At 39.6% G+C, this 26,397-nt stretch overlaps 1 protein-coding gene across 4 annotated transcripts in view; it reads right to left on the reverse strand.

Moving 5' to 3' along the window:
* LOC120863043 (lysine-specific demethylase 4C) overlaps window positions 1–26,397 on the reverse strand; it is a 404,602-nt gene that overhangs the window by 348,268 nt on the left and 29,937 nt on the right. For all 4 annotated transcript variants that reach the window (XM_040239292.1, XM_040239340.1, XM_040239349.1 and 1 more), the window contains exons 2-4: window positions 24,308–24,468; window positions 15,679–15,854; window positions 13,323–13,437 (exon numbers count right to left, since the gene is read on the reverse strand). In XM_040239292.1, the coding sequence (XP_040095226.1) occupies window positions 13,323–13,437; window positions 15,679–15,854; window positions 24,308–24,451 (435 nt within the window). In that variant the 5' untranslated portion in view covers window positions 24,452–24,468. The remainder of the gene's footprint in view (window positions 1–13,322; window positions 13,438–15,678; window positions 15,855–24,307; window positions 24,469–26,397) is intronic.

Here is a 26,397-nt window from a genome sequence, read left to right on the forward strand (position 1 = left end):
AAAATACTAACAATTTGCCAGAATATTAAACTACATTTTCTCATTTAGAAAATACAAAACATAATTTTTTAAAAAATTAAATGTATAAACCTAGAAACTAGATAAAATCATTTTATAATTTTAGTGATAGCTCTTTTTTTAAAAAATCCTGTTTTATTTAGAACATAATTAGAATCATACTCCTGGGACTCATGACTCTAACTGTCCCAGTGACCCCAAAAGCCCACGGACAGGTGGTGATTTATTTTGAGAAACCAATGCTAAGAAGCTGACAAGGGCAAGCAACTTCCCAAACTCTCCATCTCAGCCAGACTTGTCACCCTTTTCCCCCTCAGGCATGGAACTCTATGTGGGACTCATGTGTGTCTCTATCAATTTAGCACTTCCACAGCCAAAACTGCTTTTCCCCACAGTGATCCCACCTAACTCTCTCATGTGCAAGACAGACACTTTGAGTCAGCAGTCATATACTCTGAGGTCAGCCAGCAAATCAGCTCAATCTTCTTCTATCAACAATTCTCTAACAATACTCTTCTGAAAATACAGCTTACAGAACTGATAGAACATTCTACATGCAATGTGACAAATGAATAGAAGTACTGTTTTACACACACACACACACACAAACATACACACACACACACACACACCCCATCTGGATGGCATAACTTGAGATCATCAGGCTAAGACTTCATTCACTAAAGATGAGCCATAATATGCTGGCAGGTAATGATTTCTTATTAAATAGAAGCTTTAACACAAAATGAAAATCTAAAAGTTATAATCCAAGGCCAATAGCTCTCTCTTAGCATGAAAGCATGTCTAGAATGACAGTATTTTCCCTTGGATGTGAAAATTACACATACAGCTAGTGTTTTGGCTTCAAAATACTCCTTATTTCAGAATAATTCATATCCTAACATGATAAAAATACAAAATGGAAAGGACACTGGTGACTCAGTTTAAATATTTTATCTAAAATATTTAATATTTTAGAAACCTGCAGCCTTAGAAAAATCTGTTGTCCAACAGCACCATCTGGTGGATGAACATATTTAAGCCACCCCACTGCAGGTTCATGACATTGTAAAGAGGCAGTGATCAAGACCATTCTCAAGAAAAAGAAATGCAAAAAGGCAAAATGATTGTAAAATAGTTGTCTGAGGAGGCCTTATAAATAGCTGTGAAAAAAAAAAAAAGAAGCTAAAGGCAAAGGAGAGAAAAGGAAAGATATACCTATCTGAATGCAGAGTTCCAAAGAATAGCAAGTAGAGATAGGAAAGGCTTCCTCAGTGATCAATGCAGATAGAGGAAAACAGTAGAATGGGAAAGACTAGAGATCTCTTTAAGAAAATTACTGATACCAAGGGAACATTTCATTCAAAGATGGGCACAATAAAGGATAGAAATGGTACGGAACTAACAGAAGCAGAACATATTAGGAGGTGACAAGAATACACAGAATATACAAAAAAAGATCTAAATGACCCAGATAACCACAATGGTGTAATCACTCACCTAGAGCCAGATATCCTGGAGTGTGAAGTCAAGTGGGCCTTGGGAAGCATCACTACAAACAAAGCTAGTGGAGGTGATAAAATTCCAGCTCAGCTATCTCAAGTCCTAAAGGATGATGCTATTAAAGTGCTGCTCTCAATATGCCAGCAAATTTGGAAAACTCAGCAGTGGCCACACGACTGGAAAAAGTCAGCTTTCATTCCAATTTAAAAGAAAGGCAATGCCAAAGAATGCTCAAACTACTGCACAACCGAACTCATCTCACACACTGGCAAAGTAATGTTCAAAATTCTCCAAGCCAGGCTTCAACAGTACATGAACCGAGAATTTCCAGATGTTCAAGCTGGATTTAGAAAAGGCAGAGGAACCACAGATCAAATTGCCAACATCCGTGGATTAACTAAAAAGCAAGAGAGTTCAAAAAAAACATCTACTTCTGCTTTATAGACTACACCAAAGCCTTTGACTGTGTGGAGCACAACAAACCGCAGAAAATTCTTCAAGAGATGGGAATACCAGACCACCTGACCTGCCTCTTGAGAAATTTGTATGCAGGTCAAGATTCAGCAGCTAGACCTGGACATGGAACCACAGACTGGTTCAAAACTGGGAAAGGAGTACATCAAGGCTGTATATTGTCACCCTCCTTATGTAACTTATATGCATAGTACATCATGTGAAGTGCCGTGCTGGGTGAAGAACAAGCTGGAATCAAAATTGCCAGGAGAAATATCAATAACCTCAGATATGCAGATGATACCACCCTTATGGCAGAAAGTGAAGAACTAAAGAGCTTCTTGATGAAAGTGAAAGAAGAGAGTGAAAAAATTGGCTTAAAACTCAGCATTCAAAAAACTAAGATCATGGCATCCAGTCCCATCACTTCATGGCAAACAGATGGGTAAACAATGGAAACAGTGACAGACTTTCTTTTCTTAGGCTCCAGAATCACTGGAGATGGTGACTGTAGCCATGAAATTAAAAGACGCTTGCTCCTTTAGAAGAAAAGTTATGACCAACCTAGATAGCATATTAAAAAGCAGAGACATAACCTGATTGACAAAGGTCCATCTAGTCAAAGTTATGATTTTTCCAGTAGTCATGTATGGATTTGAGAGCTGGACCACAAAGCTGAGCATTGAAGAGGTGATCCTTTTGAACTGTGGTATTGGAGAAGACTCTTGAGAATCCCTTGGACTGCAAGGAGATCCAACCAGTCCATCCTAAAGGAAATCAGTCCTGAATATTCATTGGAAGGACTGAAGCTGAAGCTGAAACTCCAATACTTTGACCACCTGATGCAAAGAACTGACTCATTGGAAAAGACCCTGGTCTGGGAAAGATTGAAGCCAGGAGGAGAAGGGGACAACAGAGGATGAGACGGTTGGATGCCATCATGGACTCAACGGACATGAGTTTGAGCAAGCTCCAGGATATGGTGATGGACAGGGAAGCCTGGCTTGCTGCAGTCCATGGGGTTGCAGAGAGTTGGACATGACTGAGCAAATGAACTGAATTGCAGGAAGATAAAAGAGTCATCTGCAAGGTTAAATGCCAGTAACACTAAAATCTTAGTATAAAAAAGATTCCTATGCTTCGGCTAGTAGATTTCTTCTAAAGGGGTTCTTGACAAAATTATAATATAAAAGAAATCTAGAACTCAAAAAATTCCTTATCTAAGACTTTGGTTCACCTCCTTGAAGAAATGTTACTTACAATAAAGCAAACACGTTTAAGCTGAGAGGAACCTCAGAGAGCTGTTAATTCAATCCTTTCCCTTTACAGCCTCTAAGGCAACAACAGTTTTCCTGAAAGTCACAGCTAGGGATGGCAGACATGGATTCTTATATAAGTAAATAGGCCAAATATTCTATGCTATTTAATACTGCTTTCTGTTTTTCTGTGGAGAAAAGGCAGGAAATGAGGCAGTATTGGTGGCAAAGTGCCTCTGTTAGCAGAGGTTAACAGAGGTTAAAGTGCCTCCTGGGCTAGTGAGGAGCTGGTCACCCCTCAGTGTATCATGGGCCAACCCTACCCTAACCCTAGGAACTGTCACACCCTCCTTGCTCTGCGGCCCCAGCATCCCTCTCCACCTTAGATTTATCTGCTTCCCCTGCTCAAGAAAATCATCCTACCAATAAAAATGAGAGATACAATGAATGTTAGATCATCCCGTTGAAGAACATCTGTAATCATGGCAAAGCATTCACTATGTGCTAAAGTGAGAGGGAGAAGAGACAAAACCAAACTGTGTTCACCACGATACCACACCTGTCAAAACAATAAAACTACTGAGCACTAAACAGAGAAAAGGCGTTGGAAGGGAAGACACTAAGCTCTTTGGACAGCTCTTGTTTCTGAATGCCAGGATTGTGAGTGATTTCAATTTTCTCTGGCATTTAATGCTTTTCATCATTTTTATAATACTTGTATCAACAAAAAGGTAATTTTTACCTAAAAAAGTTATGCATTTATAATAATCATAGACTATAAAAAAGGGGGGGGAGGGGAGGGGCTGGGAAAAAATAAAATTAAAAAAAAAAAAAAGGCGGAGGGGGGACTAGAAAGAGTACATACACACACATCCATCTACCCAATACATCCGTACCAAAAAAAAGAAAAAATTCCCCAGCTCTCATGAAGAAATATGCAGTGAAAGATGTAATTTTTTGTCTTTTTAAAGTTTGTCACTGTATTTTTCAAACAGCTTTGAATTTTCTATCAATTATCTATTAATAAATACATGGATGACAAAAGTAATAGACTAGCAAATTAATATGAAAGGAAAATCTTATAAACACACTTTAAAATATTTTATATGTCTTAAGATGCAAGAACTTGAGTTTACCCCCCAAGTCCATTTTCTGCTTAAAAAATTTTGTCAGAGTTTTATGTCAGAATTTATGGCTTGATGCTCCCCCAAATAACTCCATGACTTCTTGGAGAACCACTGTCTCATAATGTCATTAGGTCTCTGAGGTTCCTATCAGGGACACAGTGATCTGAAAGTCTAATATGAACAAGAATGGAAAACTGTTACCTTGCCTCAAGATGCCCACATCATTTACATAGAGTGAGATCAGGGAAGGAGTCTCCTGCTGAATGTCTTATAGCAGAGGCTTTCACAATGTTGTCCAAAGGCCACTGGGTCTGTGGCATCAAAGCCACTATCACAACTATACCAAGACATTATTCTTCTTTTTCACTCTCATTCTCCCATGTGTGTAAGGTAGAGTGTGCAGAAGGCTACATGATATCACAACCGATTAAACGCAAAAAGCAGATACAAGATTCTGGAAAGGGGTTTCTATTTAAGCTAGACATTAGTGAGAATTGCATGGACAGAGGAGCCTGGCAAGCTACATAGTCCATGGGCCACAAAGAGGACAGTCGCTTAGATATGACTAAGTGACTGTTAACCCTGAGACACTAGTGACTTGAAAAACCCATTAAAAAATGCCACTTCTCTCACTAAATTTTGTGTTTAGGAAAATACAGTCATTTTTTAAGAAAAATATGAATATTACATAACAGATTCTTTTTATTGATTTAAATATTTTTAAACCTTCTCAGTTTTCATTTCTAATACAATAAACAAGGACAGATACAACCCACATAAACAACAGCTCTTTGAGGTCCATAATAAATTATTAAAAGTATAAGTAGGTGCTGAAAAGGCCAAAATTTGAGAACTGCTATCTCAGTTGGCTCAGAAAAACACCCACTGGGGGTCATGAGCACTCTGGGGTCAAGACCACTCTGACCCCACCCTCCTCCCTCCTTCCTAAAAGCCCGCTCCAAGCCTCTTGCTATGACCAGCTCCCCTTGGAAGCCATTATATGATCATACTTTCTAAAGCATGATTCTGATCCTACCCCTTCCCTATTAAATAATCTCAACCGTTCTTCAAGATGTAGAGAGTGATAACCAAAAAATTTCAGAAAACTCCAAGATCTGGCCTCAGGCTGTTTTACCAATGTCATATATGCATCAACCCTACTATTATTTAGGTGCGTTCTTGGAAGCAGATGTTACAAGAGAGTCTATGGAAAATGATACCTGCCATCACTGGACTCAGAGTTTATGTGAAAGAAACAGAAATTATGCAAGTATCCTTCATTTTCTGTCCTCATTTTCAAAATATCTGCTGTAGTAACGTATTTTTTTTACCCTAAATTCACTGACCAAATCAAAAACTCTATAATGACCTGTGAACATCCACCAGCAGAAAGCTTTCAGTTGCATACAAATCCATGTAAGGTAACAAAGATGGCAATTCAGTTATATCTCAGTTCTTGTCCCTAAAAGATTATGCTTTGTGCCCAGCATAAATGTACTGGGCATCACTGCTACCATCTCCCAAGCACTGTTGGTGAAAATGTGTTCTTCAAATGTGGAAAAAACCTGAGAAGAAAGAAAGTGAGCATAGAGAGTTGAAGGTGATGGCACATAGTGTTGGAGGGAAGTACATAAGACATGATCTCAGCATGTCCACACCTCACAACATAGCCACGTTGCTCCTGGGAAGCTGAATTGTGTTATTGTGTTACTTAAACGAACACCATACATAAAAAACTAGAGAAACTCCCTGTGCAGTAGACTGATAAGTCATTCTCAGTGTAGGAGACCACTGAGTATCAGGCTGGTACAGGAGAAGATGACAGACACCTTCAATGATATGATGCTTAGTCACTCAGTCGTGTTCAACTCTTTGTGACCCCATGGACTGTAGCCCGCCAGGCTCCTCTGTCCATGGGCTTTCCCAAGCAAGAATACTGGAGTGGGTTGCCATTCCTCCTCCAGGGGACTGTCCTGACCCAGGGATCGAACCCACATCACAGGCAGATTCTTTACCACTGAGCCACCAGGGAAGCCCAAAGCAGGTACAAAGTGGAGGAACATGATATCAGCAAAGCAGGTGAGTTTCAAAGCAAGACTGGGAGAACAGTGATAGTGCAAGCTGTGGGTCATGGGTGAAGTGACCTCCCCTCACAGTGAGATGTGCTATCTTCTGCCAATGAACTGCTGAAAACTATCATCAAAGACAGTTCCCGACCAGGGAAACAGTCAATTATAATGCCATGTCATCCCACAGGGTTATTCAAAAGAAAGAAGTACCTAGATATTAAGCATCCAAAGAAGGCTAAACTCCTGTGAGATAGGAACCTTGCTGGTGCACTCCTGTGAAAAACATCATCTCAAAGGGGCCATTGCTGACAGCAACGCCGGTTAGGATATGAATGAAGTATTCAAATCAGAAAGCCCAGATGATGGAGGAGACAGGTGAGGCTTAGGGAAGGAAGTGTCTGTCACCACTTAACCAAGGGAAAACCTTGCAAAGAAGACTGTTTTGAAAACAGATTAATACTACTGGAGAGCCTTCTAGTGTTATCAAGAAGATAATAGCCAGCTTAAGGAAAGTACGTGGAACTTCATTTTTAAACCTCTATTTAAAGAACAATGATCATCAATAAGAGAATCACCACTGTACATATGATAATGTTAGAAATGCAGCCCAAATGAGCACAGAACACAAGCCTGAATGACTTACTGTCACTGTACTAATGTTAGTGAAAAATGTTAATGCCTAGTCTTAGCCCTCACATACAGAACAAAAAGATGCACTCTGTCTTCAAACGTCTGTGGAAGTATGGCTATTGGCTATTCCAGAAATATTATATCTTCTTTTTTTCCCTTAAGATATGGGTTTATTTTAATGTCCCTTAGTCAAGCTGAATCATCCCACAGTTACAGCACCTTTTTCTCCCTGTTCATCTTTTCTCTTTATCTGTTGTTTTTGTGTTTGTTTCGTGAAATAACTCTCATGTTTCTATAAACAGAGAACTAATTTTTTTTAATGAACAGTGCACAAAGGTTAATTAAAACTTTTTCTTTTTCCTTCCATGCTGCACAGTTTGCAGGATCTTAGTTCCCCAACCAGGGATCGAACACAGACCTGTGTCAGTGAAAGCACAGAGTCCTAACCACTGGACCACCAGGTAATTTCCTAATTAAAACTTTATCAGTATACCAGTCCTTAGTAAAATATAACCAAAGTAAGAGTTTCAGATCTTGGGACTCTTATGTTTCTGTTAGTGTTTCCAAGGACTCATCAAAGGCCACCTAAAAATACAGGTGGCTCTATTTTTAAGTTCAGGAACTTCTTTACTTACAGAAGGTCCCTGACATTACCAAATTTCATTTCAGGATCTATACATAATCAATATAAATACAGTCATAATCAAGATAGCAACATAGTCATAACTAAAAACATTCAGAATTTTATCTATATCTTAAAAAAGTTTTGAGAATCCTTCCCCAAAAGCAAATAATTTGTACCTTTATATTAGGAGTTGGCAAACCTTTTCTGCAAAGGGCTTAGCTTTTGTGGGCCATACAATCTGTCACAATGACTCAACTCTCCCACTGTAGTGCAAAAAAGCCATATATAATATGTAGATGGACAATAAGGCTATGCTCCAATAAAACTTCATTTACAAAGACAAGTAAGGCTTTGCATCATACATTCAAAGACTGGGCCTTGTCATGTCATGCCTTTGACAGGCTTGGCATTTTGGTTTAAAAAGTAGTAACTACCTCAAGCGCTTCCCTGGTGGCTCAGTGGTAAAAGAATCCACCTGCCAATGCAGGAGACAAGGACTTGATCCCTGGATCGGGAAGATCCCCTGGAGAAGGAAATGGCAACCCACTCTAGTAACCTTGCCTAGGAAATCCCATGGACAGAGGAGCCTGGCGGGCTACAGTCCATGGGGTCACAAGAGTCAGACATGACTAAGCAACTAAACAACAGCAGCTTCCTTAAATCATGTTACTGTTACTGCTGCCAGAGGCCGCTGCCCATGGTGCTGAGATTTTCAAGTATATCCTAAGGAAATCAAGCTCTGAAAGCATCAGTTGAATGAAAGAGGGACCAAGACTTCTCCCCTGGAATCTCCAGACCCTAGTCCTTTTCCTATAAGATTGATGGTCCTCAACCAGTCCTTCACGAATACCCTCACCCCTAATTCCTATGTTGTATCTGCAATTGGACCAACACTACAATGGCACCCCTTTTTGTCCCTTAACAGACTTGCTTGGTGCTACAAGATAAATATCCAAGCAGGATGGGCCCCTACAATCCATCTCCCGCCAGGCTGATCCTCTCCCTCAGATCCCACAGCCACTATTCCAGGTCTGCCTCACTCTCCTTAAGCCCAAGCTCACCAAAAAGCCTTCAAATTCAGTTTTTAAAAAAAAGAAAGAGGGGGAGAGACAAATTATTAAGTGCAATCTTATCCTCCAATTTACCTAGCTTCTGTTCTATTCTTCTCTCCCCTCCTTCTACCTGTCTTGAACTTGCTCATCTAGGCCAAGCTCATCTCTCCTACAAAAAAAAAAAAATTCTTCCTTCTACACCAAGCTACTCAAAGTGCCTCTCTGGGCTCCCTGGAACCCCACAGCTGTCCCCCAAGTCTGTGAATTACCTGAGAACTAGGATCTTTATTCACCTTTGCACCCTGCACAAACTGTTTCTCTTACCTTCCCCCCACCCTCTCTAGGAACTCCTATCCCCACCAATAAAAGGTTATGAATTTTTAATCCTTCTTTTAACATTAAAGGGAATAGCCATAATTAGAAATTAGGCAGGAAAGTGAACTACAATTTGATGACTATAATCCCTTTCAAAACAATGCCATGAACCATAACAAACCAACATCCAATACAATTTAAATATTGAACTGTGCAGTTAAACAATGCAAAGATACAATAAGAAAGAGCAAAACAACACACAAGCTTTTTCCAATGCACATACACTGCAATGACTTCAAGTGTTCCTGACACAAGTTATTATCACACTCACTCTTCATTACTCTCTCTAATGCACTCTTTCTCTCCATCTACCTCAAGGGGGCAAATACAAGTTACTTTTCATTTGCTTGAATTTAGTTGTCTTGAGTGTGATTGGTTTTGTTTACCAGTACCAGTTCACAACATCTCTCATGTCTTTCTTTATGGTACAAAAGCGCTCGAAATGTCAGCTCAGATCTGGAGTTACTAAATGCCCGTATAGAAATTCCATAAAATACTATGCCTTGTAGGTCCTACCAAAATGACAGATTTCTGGCTCCAAAACTTGTAAATAATAAGGGTGCTTTAAAAACTGCATGTTTACAAACCAGTGAATTTTGTTCATCGAATTTTAATAACTAAAGTTACTCAAATCTGAAGTCTAAAGTCAATGTTCCCTTGAAGCAATGCCATTGTGTAACTGGTTTTCAAACACAAGCAGTAAATTAATAAGCACTACAAAACTAAGCCCATCAGCCTCATCCGTGCTGTCAACAATTATATTATTTTACTATCAAATATGAAAAGCTAGTTCAGGGCAGCTTTATGTCAACTGTTCTAAAAATCATATGCTGTTTCTACTCCTTAATTATATTTGCAAAAAAAGGAACAAAGAGCTCAATGATCCCCAGCTGTGGTTAGAAAAAAATCTTGACTAAGTTTTTTATTTTTGAGCCTTAAGACACGCAATCTCTCAGCCCAAAATCCAGATGATTCCTCAGCCGTCTTCCTTTCAGAAACCTGAAAACTTGCCAGGATACCACAGGGAAGAAACCACAGAGAAGACACAAAATAAACCATGAGCTCAGGGGACATTAGTAGGTGACACAGACCTAGCTTTACACACTTCCACAACTGTGAGACTGACTGTACATAATTACTTCCTTAAAACTCGTTGTGGAGAATAAGGACACCTAGCAGCCTACCAGCCTCATAACTCTGAGAAAACACTAACTTTTTGGGGCCTCAAATGAAAATACCAACAGTACTTGCTTGGCCTCCCCTATTTCAAGATGCTATCTTCTGTAAGGAAGATTTAGTACTAATGGCACCCATTTTCTTAAATGTAAGTAACCAAAACATGCAAACTTAAAAGAGATTTGTCGTTACTAAAGAATAAATCAATAAGAATATACTTGGAGTACAAATGAATCACTTTGCTATACAGCAGAATTTAACACAACATTATAAATCAAATATACTTCAATTTTTTAAAAGGAGGGAAAAAGAATATACTTGGAATTGAAATACCAAAAAACATAGCAAAGACTTAATATAAGGTACAATCTGAAACCGCTGGAGCTAGAATACACTGAAATGATCCTCTGGAGAGCAATACTGAAAATGCTTCTAAAGCAACGCACCTCAGCCTTTGAGGTGGGGAAACACAAACACACATGCAAGCATATATATACACTGACATAAAAGGCCAAAAGGAAATCACAGAGGCTATGCTTGCTTGGTAAGCTTATAAGTAACCTTTTCTTCATATTTTTCTCTATTTTTAAATTTTTCTATACAAGTATGTACTAACTGAACAATACATTATCAATATGGAGGTTATTTACACTGGTGAAAATCCAAAAGGCAGAAAGAGAAAGAATGTTTTCCCTTTTTTAACTTGTAATATTCCAAACATACATATTTTAAACATCATGTATCCATCATCTAGCTTCATTTACCAATACTTGGCCAATCTTCATTCAACTATATCCATTCCACTTTATTTCCTGAGATATTTTAAAAACAAATTCCAGAGTGCATATTATTTCACCTATATATTTTTCAGTGTATAGTCTCAATTTATAAGGAAAAATATATGTGTCTATGTGCATGTGTATATATATCTATGTATATACATTAATGTAAGTGTTTGTGTGTGTGTTTGCAGAAACCTGCAAACTTGCCAGGATACCACAGGGAAGAAGCCACAGAGAAGACACAAAATAAAAACATATATAAAAACATATACAAAATAAAAAAACATATACATAAATAAAAACATATACAAGAAGTATATTCTCTTTCCCTCCTTTTAAAAAACTGAAGTATATTTGATTTGCAATGTTGTACTAAATTCTTGTACTCCAACTATATTCTTATTGATTTATTCTTTAGTAATGACAAAGCCACCATGCCATCATCACATTGAATATGACATCAGTAATTCCACAGTATCACCTAATACCCAGCCTATTTTCAAAAATAACAATGGTTCTTTCAGACTTCCCTGGTGGCACAGTGGACAAGAGTCTACCTGCCAATGCACGGAACATGAGTTCGATCCCCAGTCTGGAAAGATTCACCTGGCGCAGAGCAACTAAGCCCATGTACCACAACTTCTAAGGCTGCGCTCGTAGAGCCTGTGAGTCACAGTTACTGAAGCCTACATGCTCTAGGGCCCACGAGCACAGCTACTGAGCCAGCGTGCTCCCACTACTGATGCCTATCTGCTAAGAGTCTGTGCTCTGCAACAGGAGGAGCCAGCACAGTGAGCAGCCCATGCGCCACAGCTAGACAGAAGCCCCCGCTCTGCAACTACAGAAAGCCTTGCACAGCAATGAAGACCCAGCACAGCCAAAAATATACTAGTTTTTTAAAAAACAAAGGGAAATTCTTGACTGGATCCTTCATATGGGGGAAAAAGCAGTTTATAAAGAACATTACTGGGAAACTTAGGGATCTATGAAAATAATCTCTATATTAGATACTATTGTATAAATGTTGGAAGTCGCTCAGTCGTGTCCGACTCTTTGCAACCCCATGGACCATACAGTCCATGGAATTCTCCAGGCCAGAACACTGCAGTGAGTGGCCTTTCCCTTCTCCATGGGATCTTCCCAACCCAGGGATCAAACCTAGGTCTCCCACATTGCAGGCAGATTCTTACAAGCTGAGCCACAAGGGAAGCCCAATATAAATTTTAAATTGCCTTATAACTGAAAGATTCATGCTGAAATAATTAAGGGTGAACTGTCATGATGTGTGTAACTCACTTTCAAATGTTACAGCAGAAGAACAGAGAGACAGAAACAAAGACAGAGTGACAGAGAAACAAAAAGCAAATGCAGCAAAATGAACTCATGAATCCACATGAAGGCATCCAGTGTTCACTGCGTTACTTCAACTTTTCGGTAGGCAAGAAATTTTTCAAAATAAAACAATGGAAAATGTAAAAAGGGTTTCGAAAGGAAAAAAAATTAATAGGATTTTAAGTATTGGGAGAGGCAAGAAGGATAACATATCAAGCAGATTATGTTCTCATGAAAAATAACTAGAAAGACTGCAATGTGTATTTAAAAAAAAAAATTCCTAACAATTTGGGGGCAGTAAAAAAAGAGAATATAAGCATGTTACAGGAAAGGAAAGGAAACCTGGGTCTCCCGCATTGCAGACACTTTACAATCTGAGCCACAATACATATTAATTCCCTGGTGGCTCAGACGGTAAAGCGTCTGCCTACAATGCGGGAGACCCGGTTTCGATCCCTGGGTCTGGAAGATCCTCTGGAGAAGGAAATGGCAACCCACTCCAGTACTCTCACCTGGAAAATCCCATGGGCAGAAGAGCCTGGTAGGCTACAGACTATCGGGTCGCAAAGAGTCAGACACGACTGAGCGACTTTACTTTATTATGAATAATATTTCCAGTTTTCCAAGTATTTTTATAATGTGCTTTTGCTTTTAAAAATTTTGAGTGTAACTTAAAGACTAGCCAGATAACTACATACTATTTTATTGTTGAACAGTCTCAGATATTTGTACAATTAGCTGGTTTCAATTTAAAAATCAGCAGCAGCAGCAATCATACTGATGTGTCTTTATTTCCTCTTGTCCTATGAGGAGTTATGGGTCACACAAAGCACAACAAATAACTGCTTCTCAACCACCTAAAATGGTAACAAAAACAATAATATGAAATGATACCTTATAAAACCCACTATAATAGAAATATACCTCATCATATATGCTCCCATTAATGTCTGCACCATAAATAGGTGCCACGAAGGTTAAGTTCTTCCAGTACTTGCGCTCCAAATCTTCATAATCCAAGTATCTCGGGGTACAGTACCTGGAAAAGAGAGAGGAAACAAAGCACAAACAGTAAAGACAATTTTAAGGTTTTCCCTGCCCATCACTTTCTAAATAAAATTTCATCGAAATGAAAATACTGCATCCTCATGCTGTCAAATCTAACAAGTAAATATATAAATGTATTTATCATAGATCTCTCAAAACTCTCCTAAATAACTCTATATGAAAACTTCATTTTTTGACTAAGAAATATACTTCCATGTAAGTACCAACAACAGAAGCAAAAAATTACTTAAAACTCATTATTTTATCTTTCAAAACATTTTTTAAACTCTTTAACCAATTATACTATACTTGAACAACTTAAAATGTATGAAGTAGAGATTCCACTAAAATTTAGTATAAATGAAATAAGCTATTTAATACTTTAAGGATGACTATGGAAAGAAAAATTAGGAAAAAAAAAAAGAATGACTCTGGAAATGGGATAGAAGATAGAGAACAGAATACAATAAACAGTTTATATGAAATTGGATAAAATTGCTTCTGCAATCTTGTTTTGGCACTGAACTTTTTATTAGAGTTCTTACAGAATATGAAAGCAAACCAATCCAGTCTTTGATTAAAGTTTTACATTCTCAATTGAGATCTGAAACAACGAGGTTTTATCAATGCCTAACAACAACAACAACAAAAACTCAAGAGAAACTTGAATTAACTATCAAATGTTTAATTCCTTTGGAATAGCAATTATGCTCCATAACAGGAACTTCATATAGAATAAAAGATTCTTCAACTACCATCGAGTGCTTACTATGTCAAATACAGGTAGGTTTGTTTGTTTTTTTAAGATCATCCAAAGGACTCAATCTCATGCATACCCATCCAGGGAATTTAGACAATGATGTTTTTAGGTTAGATAGTGATTGGTTTGGTGGGGAAGGGGTGTTTCTACATTAATGTTTTGATCTAAGACCTTAACTACCATATCAAAAACAGTTTTTTTTAAAGGTAATTTAATAATAACAACCATGACAGTTTCTAAATATATCCACAAATTCTTTGATACATCTCCCTTCAAGATATACAGCTTAATTCTCCTCCCCTTAAGTATGGGCTGCACTTGGCATATAACAAATAGAACATGGCAGAAATGATAGTCAAGAAACAGGTAATGAAAAGACAGTTTGTTTTCCATCTTGGTAACTTAGGGATTGGGGGCAGGAGGAGAACGGGACGACCGAGGATGAGATGGCTGGATGGCATCACTGACTTGATGGACGTGAGTCTGAGTGAACTCCGGGAGTTGGTGATGGACAGGGAGGCCTGGCGTGCTGCGATTCATAGGGTCGCAAAGAGTCGGACACGACTGAGCGACTGAACTGAACTGAACTTCTGGATCACTTGCTTTGGAAGAAGTTAGATGCCACACAACACAAGGAATAGCTATTGCAGCAAGGAACTCAGGACTCCAGCCAAAAGTCACATAAGGGAAGGAATACTGGAAGAAAATCCTCTAGACACAGTCAAGTCTTCAGGTGACAGCAACCCCACCCAACTTGACTATAACTTCATGCAAGGTCCTGAACCACAGCCACCCCGCTAAGCCACTCAGCCTCCTAACCTTCAGAAACTGATGTAAAATGTTTACTGATCTAAGATACTAAGGTTTGGGGTCATTCATTACATAGCAACAGGTGACTACTACAATAATGGTGGCCATTCAAGTCATTCAAGGATTTTCCTTTCTTTTTTTTTTTTTTACTATTTCATTTATTTATTGTTTCACTTATTTATTTCATTTATTTACTTGGCTGTGCCCAGCCTTAGTTACAGCATGTAGGATCTATTTCCCTGACCAGGGATTGAACCCAGGCCCCCAGCATTGAGAGCACAGTCTTAGCCATTGGACCACTAGGAAAATCCCCAAGGACTTTCTTTTTATTCTTCTAATATCTGTAACTTATCATTTAAGACTTAAACTTTATCACACACAGAAGAAACTGCCTAACAAAGAGGAATCAAGCGTGGAAACAAAAACTCAAGGTAAAAGACAGGGACAAAAATCCATTTACAGACATTATGAATGAGATGATAAAATGAGGAACAATTTTTCTAGAAGGCAGACAACCACCTAAAAAACAGAAACAGCTAAATGGGAAATGAAATAGACTATGCAGAAGGCTCCCGCTCTTCACAAGCTTCCATCTCCTTGGTTTCTTACCATATTCATCCACATCTTCGAAAGAAATAAAAACAGCACACTGAATCTACTCACTTGCCACTGTTGGCCAGCTGCCTGAACTCCTTCACTGTCATGGCTTTTTTCTGGATGTTGTATTGAGTGAACAGTCCTGACTGCCCTGTGACCATCTGCTGAATCGGAGCTGGAATAAGCAAGTTGTCAATGTCATCATAGCACTGCCTTGGCTTCCACTCCTTAGGAGGAATCACCTAAAATAATAAAATATTATTTGGAAAACATTCCACATTGTTATTTAGCTCTCATGTTCCAGCAGAATACAAGAATTCCTCATCTTTTCTATGACAAATGTGTAAAAGAATTGTGGAGATTTACAATAAAGGAAATTATTTCACTCTCCCAAACATTTACCTTCTGACATTTTTAAACAAAATCTACTGAATACTCACTATACCAAATACTGAACTTGCATTAATTAACTTATTTTTACTTGATACAGTTAACCTCTCTATTTTCAAGCTAAAACGGAGAGATACACAGAAATAAAATAACTTGCCAAAGTTCAAATGCTGTTTATATTATCATGAGAAAAATAAGTACTGTGCTTAGTAGTTCAGCTGGTGAAGAATCCACATGCAATGCAGGAGACCCCAGTTTGATTCCTGGGTTGGGAAGATCCCCTGAAGAAGGGACAGGCTACCCACGCCAGTATTCTTCAGCTTCCCTGGTGACTCAGATGGTAAAGAATCTGCCTGCAATGCAGGAGACCTGGGTTTGATCCCTGGGTTGGGAAGATCCCCTGGAGGAAGGCATGGCAACCCACTCCAGTATTCTTGCCCAGAGAATCCACATGGCAGGCTGGCAGGCTACAGTCCATGGAGTCGCAAAGAGTCACAATTGAGTGACTAAGCACAGCACAGTAGCAGGGCTTAGTCAATATCATTTCTTTAAATATCTCTCATACAATATAGCAAATGAGAGTGGAATGCTAGTAAATGTTTAACAACTAACTTTCTGGGGAGGTGGGGGAAACCCTGATTCGTAGCTGTGGCCTATTTCCACGGTGTAACTACTCCCGCCATGGCAAATTTGAGCTCAGCAATGTGACATCACTGAATATGAGGTTGAAAAGAGACATGCTCCCTCAATTCTCATGTGCCTGTATGAAGCAGCTCAGCACACCATTTTCCCAGAGTATTTAAACACTTAATTACTAACAATGAAAAGAGCATCAACAATAAGACCAAAAATACATATTCCTATGATTAAAAATTAGAAAGAACAAAGTTTTGAATTGAGTAATGGTTTATAGCTTTTATCTACCTTTAGAAGTTGTCTTAATTTTTTAAGACAAAGTTCTTTTAAAAATTTAATTGCAAAATACAGATAGCACACATACAGAAAATGTACAATCACAAATATGTATCTCTGTGAGTTATTATGAAGCAAACACCAGAGTATCCACTGTCACATGTGAGAAATAGGATACTGCTTGTATCCCAGAGATCCTGGTACCCTTTTCTACACATATCCCCCTCTTGCTCACAAAGTGTTCACTATCAGGGCACTTATGGTATTCATTTCCTTATTGGGTTTTATAGTTTGATGTCTGTGTATGCAACCCTAACAAGTTTTTTAAATGTACAGAAATGTAAGCATACATAAATAAATATATATGTGTGTGTGTGTGTGTATACACACACACACTTCTTATCTTTTCTATTTTCTCGATATTTTTGTGAGATTCAAACATGATGACCTAGGTTGCTGAAGTTTGTTGGTTTTCATTCCTACTTAGTATGCCTTTGTATGAATATTTATGTTAAGAGATAACCATTTTGTGATCACTTGTTTTTTTCTAATTATCAGCAACTACAAACACTGCTATTAATATAGATGTATGCACCTTCTGCAGCATGTGAGCACACACCCATGCAGAGATCCTAACAGTGAAACTGCTGTGACACAGGATATGCACAGATCAAATTTAGTCATTATTACCAAACTTCTGCCAAAGTGGTTGTACCATTCACCGTCCCACCAGCAATGTGTGAACAGTCCCTACTGCTCCACATCTTCATCATCACTTTGTAGTGCTGATCTGGCAGATGTGTAATGGTACTCAAGTAGGTTTTTGATTAGCATTTTTCGATAACTGAAGAAATCTCTTCATATGTTCATTGACCCTACAGATATCCTTTTTCAAAAAGTATTTATTTAAGCCTCTTGCCCACTTTACTATTGCACTGTCAGCCTTTTTTTATTAATGTATAGAATTCTGCATAGAGTCTGGTTATTCTTGGGTATGTACATTTGCAAGTATCTGTATATATACGTGTGTGTGTGCACATGTCAAATATCTTTTCTTACCCTGAAACTTGCCCTTCAACCTCCTTAACTGTTCCATTCACTTCAGTCGCTCAGCTGTGTCCGACTCTGTGACTACTCCAGGGACTGCAGCACACCAGGCCTCCCTGTCCATCACCAAATGCCAGAGTTTACGCAAACTCATGTCCATTGAGTCAGTGATGCCATCCAGCCATCTCATCCTTTGTCGTCCCCTTCTCCTCCTGCCTTCAATCTTTCCCACCATCAGGGTCTTTTCCAGTGAGTCAGTTCTTCATATCAGGTGGCCAAAGTATTGGAGTTTCAGTTTCACCATCAGTCCTTCCAATGAATATTCAGGAATGATCTCCTTTAGGATGGACTGGTTGGATCTCCTTGCAGTCCAAGGGACTCTCAAGAGTCTTCTCCAACACCACAGTTCAAAAGCATCAATTCTTCGGCGCTCAGCTTTCTTCACAGTCCAACTCTCACATCCATACATGACTACTGGAAAAACCATAGCCTTGACTAGACGGACCTTTATTGGCAAAGTAATGTCTCTGCTTTTGAATATGCTATCTAGGTTGGTCATAACTTTTCTTTCCAGGAGCAAGTGCCTTTTAATTTCATGGCTGCAGTCACCATTTGCAGTGATTCAGGAGCCCAAGAAAATAAAGTCTGTCACTGTTTCCACTGGTTCCCCATCTATTCGCCATGAAGTGATGGGGCCAGATGCCATGATCTTAGTTTTCTGAATGTTGAGTTTTAAGCCAACTTTTTCACTCTCCTCTTTCACCTTCATCAAGAGGCTCTTTAGTTCTTTAGTTTAGTTCTCCTTAACTGTATCTTTTGATAAATATAAGTTCTTCATTTTAATATGGGCTTCCCTGATAGCTCAGTTGGTAAAGAATCCACCTGCAATGTAGGAGATCCTGGTTCAATTCCTGGGTCAGGAAGATCCACTGGAGAAGGCACAGGCTACCCTCTCCAGTATTCTTGGGCTTCCCTTGTGGTTCAGCTGGTAAGAATCCACCTGCAAAGCGGGAGACCTGGGTTTGATCCCTGGGTTGGGAAGATTCCCCTGGAGAAGGAAAAGGCTACCCACTCCAATATTCTGGCCTGGAGAATTCCATGGTCTGTATAGTCCAAGGGAATCACAAAGAGTCATACATTTTAATATAATCCAATTTCTTCATTTTTGCCTTGATCTTCTGTTTAAAAAAATATAATTCCCTACTTGAGAGAATGCATACATTCTATTTTGTATTCTAAGAGCTTTAAGATTTTGTCTTTCACATTTATATCTACACTGCACCTGCAACTGACTTTTGTGAAAGGTTCTGAGTTAGGCTTCATCAGATAAGAAAACCTGGAGTCAGGGAATGTGTGACTTGGCCAATGTTACACAATCGATAAAAGGCTTGTTGCTGTTATTGTTCAGTCACTAAGTCAGGTCCGACTCTTTGCGATCCCATGAACTGCAGCATGCTAAGCTTCTCTGTCCAACACTACCTCCCTGAGTTTGCTCAAACTCATATCCATTGAGTCAGTGATGCCATCCAACAGTCGCAAGCTCTGTCACCCTTTTCCTCTTGCCCTCAATTTTTCCCAGCATCAGGGTCTTTTCCAATGAGTCAGCTATTCACATCAAGTGGCCAAAGTATTGGAGTTTCAGTTTCACCATCAGTACTTCCAATGAATATTCAAGACTGATTTCCTTTAATGGACTAGTTGGATCTCCTTGCAGTCCAAGGGACTCTGAGGAGTCTTCTACAGCACCACGGTTTGAAAGCATCAATTCTTCAGTGTTCAGCCTTCTTTATGGTCCAACTCTCACATCCATACTTGACTAATGGAAAAACCACAGCTTTGACTATACAGACCTTTGTCTGCAAAGTGATGTCTCTGCTTTTTAATACACTGTCTAGGTTTGTCATAGCTATTCATCCAAAAAGCAGGTGTCTTTTAATTTCACGGCTGCAGTCACCGTACACACTGATTTTGGAGCCCAAGAAAATGAAATCTGACACTGTTTCCACATTTTCCCCAACTTTGTGCCATGAAGGGATAAGACTGTGTGCCATGACCTTAGTTTTCTGAATGTTGAGTTTTAAGCCAGCTTTTTCACTTTCCTCACTCTCCTCTTTCATCTTCATCAAGAGACCCTTTAGTTCCTCTTCACTTTCTGCCAATAAATGAATATTAACTCAAAAAAGAGATTGGGGGGGTCTTTAAACTCTAAACTTAATTTAATTTTCATCAGCAATAAGGTAATATTACACATTTGATTTTTCTCTAAGGTATGTTGGTTTAAAATGGCACCAGAGACGATCACACTTTACACTACTGAGAACACATACTCAATATTTTAAGAGTGTGGACAACCATACCAAATGGATAAACGTACTTACACTGTCTTGATCATATTCTGAAAGGGCAAAGGATAGTAATGAAGAATTTTATAAATACTAACTTTTTCTTCATCAGAAATGAATGTGGTTATTCAAAAAAATAAAGCACATATTTATTCAGGCTCCTTCTTGGAAATATATCTACAATCAAAACCAACATTATGTTTAGAGTTAAATATTTTCCAGTGTTGTGAAAAACAGGCAGTTGTTCATCCAAAAAACATTTTGTAGCAAATTTTCTTCTCTAAAGTTAAATAACACAATACATTTACAAAAATCTAAATATTATCTTCATAATTATTCTAAACTTGTATTCATTTACTCCAATTAAAGTTTAAAGAGTTCAGACAGAACTTTAAAAATCCGAAAGTTCAGGCCTATGACAAAATTTTTATTTTTCAACTATAATTTTAAATCTTAACACTGTATTGTCTCACATAGGAAACGGAAGCACAATATATAATACTTAGGACTTAAAAATACTCAGGTTAAACTTTTACTTGTAAGGACTCTAAAGAAAGGAAACCCATTTCTCCTGAAGTTTACCTTCCTGACTATATCAAAATAGAAATATATGTTTTATATTAATATTTCCCCAACCCCAGCTTGGGCCCTATACAAGTAAACCTTATCTAACTGAAATCTGTATTTGCATTACCGATCTTGAACTCTGTTGCCATTACTACCACCGACCACCTGAGAAAGGAGCAACAGGAGGAAGGGCAGTGCTTCTCCCATCTTTCGGCACCTGTGGACACAGACAGCTATCTGCCACCTCTACACTACTCTTGAAGCTCTCTACTATAGACGATAACCTCAGGCCCAGGACAGAGTATGTCCATAATACTGCTGTGGAAGAATTTGGCCATTCCTCATGTAATAATGTTTCATTATAACCTTTCTCCACAAAAAAGTACAAGCTTTACATTTAAGGACACTGTCATTTTTTCACTTTCCCAATTAGACCAACAACTCTAGGTAGAAAGTCAGAGTGTCAAACCTCTCACTTGGGGGTGGGGGGGTGGTCGGGGGGACATTAAATAAGTATAAATCTAAAAAATGTTACCAACCAAGGCAAACTGTAATCTGAGGTCAAAGTCACTATTATTCAACTACTTTCTTCAAACCAATCAAATTGATCTTAATCAAAAATTAAGACCAATTCATTAAATGATGCATTAACAAAGAATTTCACAGACAGCTCTGTTCCCCAGGGCTAGCCCTCAAAACAAACAGCAACATTAATGCAGTTTTAATGTATACAATTTGATTTTATTTGGTGCAGTTTTATATATTTACTATTGCGGCAACTTCCAGAAAAAGAAGGGTGAAATTGAGCTGAAAAAAGCAGGTGAAACTAGTCTTTGTGACCTGATGTAAAGGATGGCAAAAGTGACTAAAAAACAGTTCACTGTATTCCTAGTATAAGTAAAAGGAAATTACTGAATATCAAATCACTATCTCCATCTTTGTCAATGAATCTCACTTGATAAAGAGAATCTGGACTCAGGTTGGTGTCTGGTTCAACACTCAGAAAATTAACTGTAGTTCTCATTAACTCTGCTCTGTCAGAGAATGTCCACAGGGGCATAGACGTCCTCTCCGTACTCCAGCACCCTCATGGGGGTAGCTGCCAATTTCTTTTCTAACGTTACTAAACGTGCCCCTAGCCACGGGATGTTCACTAATCCCAAGGGAACACAGTAAGGTATACGTTTTCAGGGAACAAAGAGGGAGAGCTACAGGACAAAGGGCTGGATTCAGAGCCCAGAGAAGAGGACAGCCACCCCAGCTCTCTGCTGCCCAAATAAAGCCCAAATCTTGCTAGCTGGTTCATTTTATGATCAAAATTTTGTGTGCCAAATTATTCTGAAATACCATTCTCTTCTCTTCAACTTAAACATGTTTTTTTTCTCCTCAAAGATAACCTGGAAGTGTTAAGGTTCCAAAAATGGGATCTTTGAGAGCTAACCTAATGAAAAGATTAAACTAAGGATAGCATATCTGAGAAATTCACTATAAACTTTTTATTTTCTTTTTGTCTGTCTCACCCACCCCTAATCCACTCAGCTTAATATCCCTGAATTTTAAACCTTATCCAGCAGTGACGAACTACACAGAAAAAAATAATAGACTGCAAGGCACAGAGGCCAAAACAGTCCAGCATTACAAACAGCTGCATCCAGATACAGGAGGAGGACTTGAACCCTGAGCCCTGCAAGCCTGGAAGCTCGTTCTGCAGCCCCTCTCAGTGCTCCTGGGCCCACCACGGAGATGGGGCTTCAAGGAGAACCACAATGAGCCATAGCAGGGAAGGCTCTGCTGGAGCTCAGGAATTCATGTGGTGATGTCAACAAGTCCACAGAAATCCGTTAATAATAAACATAACGTTTAGAACAACAATAAAATTAAGTAAGTACCAAGAAAATCTATTCTTCTGAAGAAAATTTTACATTGAAATAGATTTCCATCACAGAAAGATACATTAATTTCAGGTTAAGGTCAAACCTAGACAACCTCTCTTTCAAAGTTCTAACTCTGCAGCTACAGGGCAACGCTGCAACGCAATCCTCGGCGCCTTAGCCCTCAATGCCTATGATCCTGAGCAAGTCACAACTACCCCTGACAGCACTCCTTGCTTCTGCTCTACTCCCCTTCAAATTTATTCTTCATGTAGAAGCCACTGTGGTCTTATCAAAATAATATCACAAAACAAAACAAATAAACAGGGAATTCCCTGGCAGTCCAATGGTTAGGACTCAGCGCTTTAACTGCTAGGATCCTGGGTTCCATCCTTGGTGAGGGAATTAAGATCCCGCAAGCCACACAGATGGGCCAACAAACAAGCAGCCACTGGGTCCTCCTGCCCTCTGCTTTAAGCCTGTTAACACTTCCCACAGCACTTGGAACAGAATGCCCCATGCCTTACTATGACTGGACAAGCCATAATGAAGCTCAGGTCAGCTTCCAGGACTCTGGACTTAATATTCTTTCTAACTCCACATCTTAAAAAGACTTTCATTTATATCCTTCAGATCTCTGCTTAGATGTCCCCCATCTCACCCCTAAAATGCTATCACTAGTATATTAGCTTCCAGAGGGCAGGGATTTTGTTCTGTTCCCTCACCTCCCCACACCACACACACACACAAACACACACGCACACACCCAGCATCTGACATAGGGCCTGGCACAGAGTATGCATTCTCCACATGTGATGAACAAATAACTAAAAAGAAAATAGAAGAGGCAAATCCATAGAAAAAGGAAGCAGATTAGTGGTTGTCAAGAGGCAGGGGGTAGGGGATAGCAGGGAATAGAGAATGGCTGCTGAAGGGTACAGTTTATTTTGGTGGGGGGTGAAAATGTTCTGAAATTAGGTAGTGATGATGGTTGCACAACTCTGTGAATATACTCCCCCCCAAAAAAAACCAACACTGAATTGCACACTTTAAATGGGTGAATTATATGATACATGAATTGTATGGTATGTGAATCATGTCTAATAAATCTGTTACATTTTAAAACAGAAAGAATGAAGAAGGGAGGGAGAAAGAGAAAGCAGGGAGCAGGGAGCAGCAGGGGCAAAAAGGAAAAGAAGGGTAGAGGGAGCAGAGCAGTACTCAGGCTTCAGGTTATACCTGCCCTCTGAGCAACTAATGAACTCTATGAATATGCTCACATTTCTGAAACCCTTACATGGGTCTCTCTGGTTTCTGGGAATCACTCTTGGTTCAGTATGGTTATTTTCTTAAAGCCCTAGAATGTAACCTAGTATAAATAGTTGAAAGAAAAATAAGATAATTATTTTCTTGAAGAAATCAAGTACTCCACATGGATTAATAAGAACAAAGATTTTGCAAATATCTTCCTTTGGAAAAAACAAGTTCCCACATCAAGAAGACTTAGAGTATAACTGAAAGGCCAAATGATCATTTTCTGGCTTAAAATCATCTGAAGATAATCACCTTTGCAAGACCCGCTCGATGGGCTCCTTTAGATTCCATGTATGCGAGGTATCTGTTGAACTCCCGGAACTCCTCCATGGTTGGTCTGAAGGTCATGATCTTACAGCTGGGGTTGAGCGGACTTTCCACCTCGGCCACCTCCATGATGGCTGAAGCAGTCTCTACAGAAAAGATGATGTGGCCATCAGTGCTGAGTTTCTGTGTGGTAAGGTCAGTGGTCATTCCTCCCAAATAGTGGGTAAGCTTCCCCAGCAAAAGCTCTTTTAGTTACTTACCATTCCTTTCTACCACCCTGTTAGCGAGACTCCCTCATCTCTCCCCGGACTCCTGAAAAGAAAAACTGCCTCTAGTTACTCCTCCCAAGCTCCTACTGCTGGCATGAAATCACTGACCTAATTACATTGGTCTCCTCCTCAGAGTCCTTCCTAGAAAGAATGAACTTTCTAACTTTGCAAGTTTCCAGAACCAGCTCTGAAACAGACAGTCATCTATGTACCTATGGAAAGGCCTGGTGCAGGCTGAGCGGTAAATGGATAATATTCCACATCCCCAGCACAGAGCCTACTCAGGCGAGCTTCTAGTCACCATGACATGCTTTCCTGTAATAACTTACAAGCCAGCCCCCATATGTGAAACCACCAGACACCAGGCTAAAGTGCTGGAGGCACAGTATAGGAGGTTATATAGCACCAGAGTAAAGAAAGGTTGTCTTCCAAGCTGACTGTCTAGAGGCCGAACAAACTTCAATACAAAACTATACACAGGAAGAGGTAACTGACTTCATCTGAGTCACTCAGCAATGACTTCCCTGGAAAGGGGCAGAATTGGGCCTTATGAGAAGGTGCAGAGAAGTTTGTCACATGAGAGAAAGAGTGTCTGAGGTGGTAGAAATATTTGAAGTCTGCAGGGATGGAGAAGGGAGGTTAGCTAGTCTGGAACTCAGGAAGAAAAGATTCAGGAGATCAAAGTAGAAAAGTAGGTAGTAGTAACGCTCTGAAAATGCAGACTTAATACTGCTGTCAAAGAACAGGGTGAGTCCTTCCACAAACATCTACTGAACACCTACTGTGTGCTGGGCAAGGGAACACCATGTGCCCACCAAGTGCCACGATGAGGAGCATGGGCACGCATGGCTCAGGAAGGAGTCCCACACATCCCACCTATACACAGTGACAGCGCCTGGCATCTGACAGCTCAAACGCCTAATCCTCTCAGAACAAAACTTTCCTTTCCTCATTTTTTTATAATAAATTCAATTTGCCTGACAAAAAGAGAAGGTGGGAAATGAGGGATGCAGTAGATAAAGGGGAGGCATGCAAGGGGATAGGAGGTGGTAACAGTTCAGGGCTCCATTATCATCATGCACTGAAGGTTCAAATCAGCCTCTATCTCACAAAGTGTATGTGAGGGAAATGAGCTACTCCAGAATTAAACCCTGTCACCCTTCAGGAATTTATATTCTAAACTACAAAATAATCTGCATGGAGATATATTAATACCTAACAGAACATATCCTGTATTCCCCCTGCCCCAGGAAGGAAGCATGCAATTTAAAAGCCTTCCAGGCCACCTCACCTGGAGAAGGAAATGGCAACCCACTCCAGTATTCTTGCCTGGAGAATCCCATGGACAGAGAAGCCTGGCAAGCTAAAGTCCATGGGATCACAAAGAGCTGGACACAACAGAGCGACTTCACTTCACTTTCAGGCCACCTCACCAGCCCTGTCCCTTCAGGTGCACAGGCCCAAATCCCTGGGCTGCACAATCAAAGTCCCACCTCTACATAGGATACATAGAACCCTTTACAAGCATCCAGATCAGGCCCCTTGCAAGAACTATCATGTGTCCACTGTCACAGCCTGCATTATACAGTGCATGCGTGCTAAGTCACTGCAGTCATATCTGACTCTCTGCAGCCTACATGGGCTACATGCAGTCCCCTGTAGCCTGCCAGGCTCCTCTGCCCAAGGGATTTTCCAGACACAGATAATGGAGTGGGTTGCCATGCCCTTCTCCAGGGGATCTTCTTGACCCAGGGATCAAACCTGCCATCTCCTGCATAAGCAGGCGGGTTCCTTACCTGCTCAGTA

This window comes from Oryx dammah, unplaced genomic scaffold (genome assembly GCF_014754425.2).
Source record: "Oryx dammah isolate SB20612 unplaced genomic scaffold, SCBI_Odam_1.1 HiC_scaffold_1, whole genome shotgun sequence".
Taxonomy (NCBI): Eukaryota; Metazoa; Chordata; class Mammalia; order Artiodactyla; family Bovidae; genus Oryx; species Oryx dammah.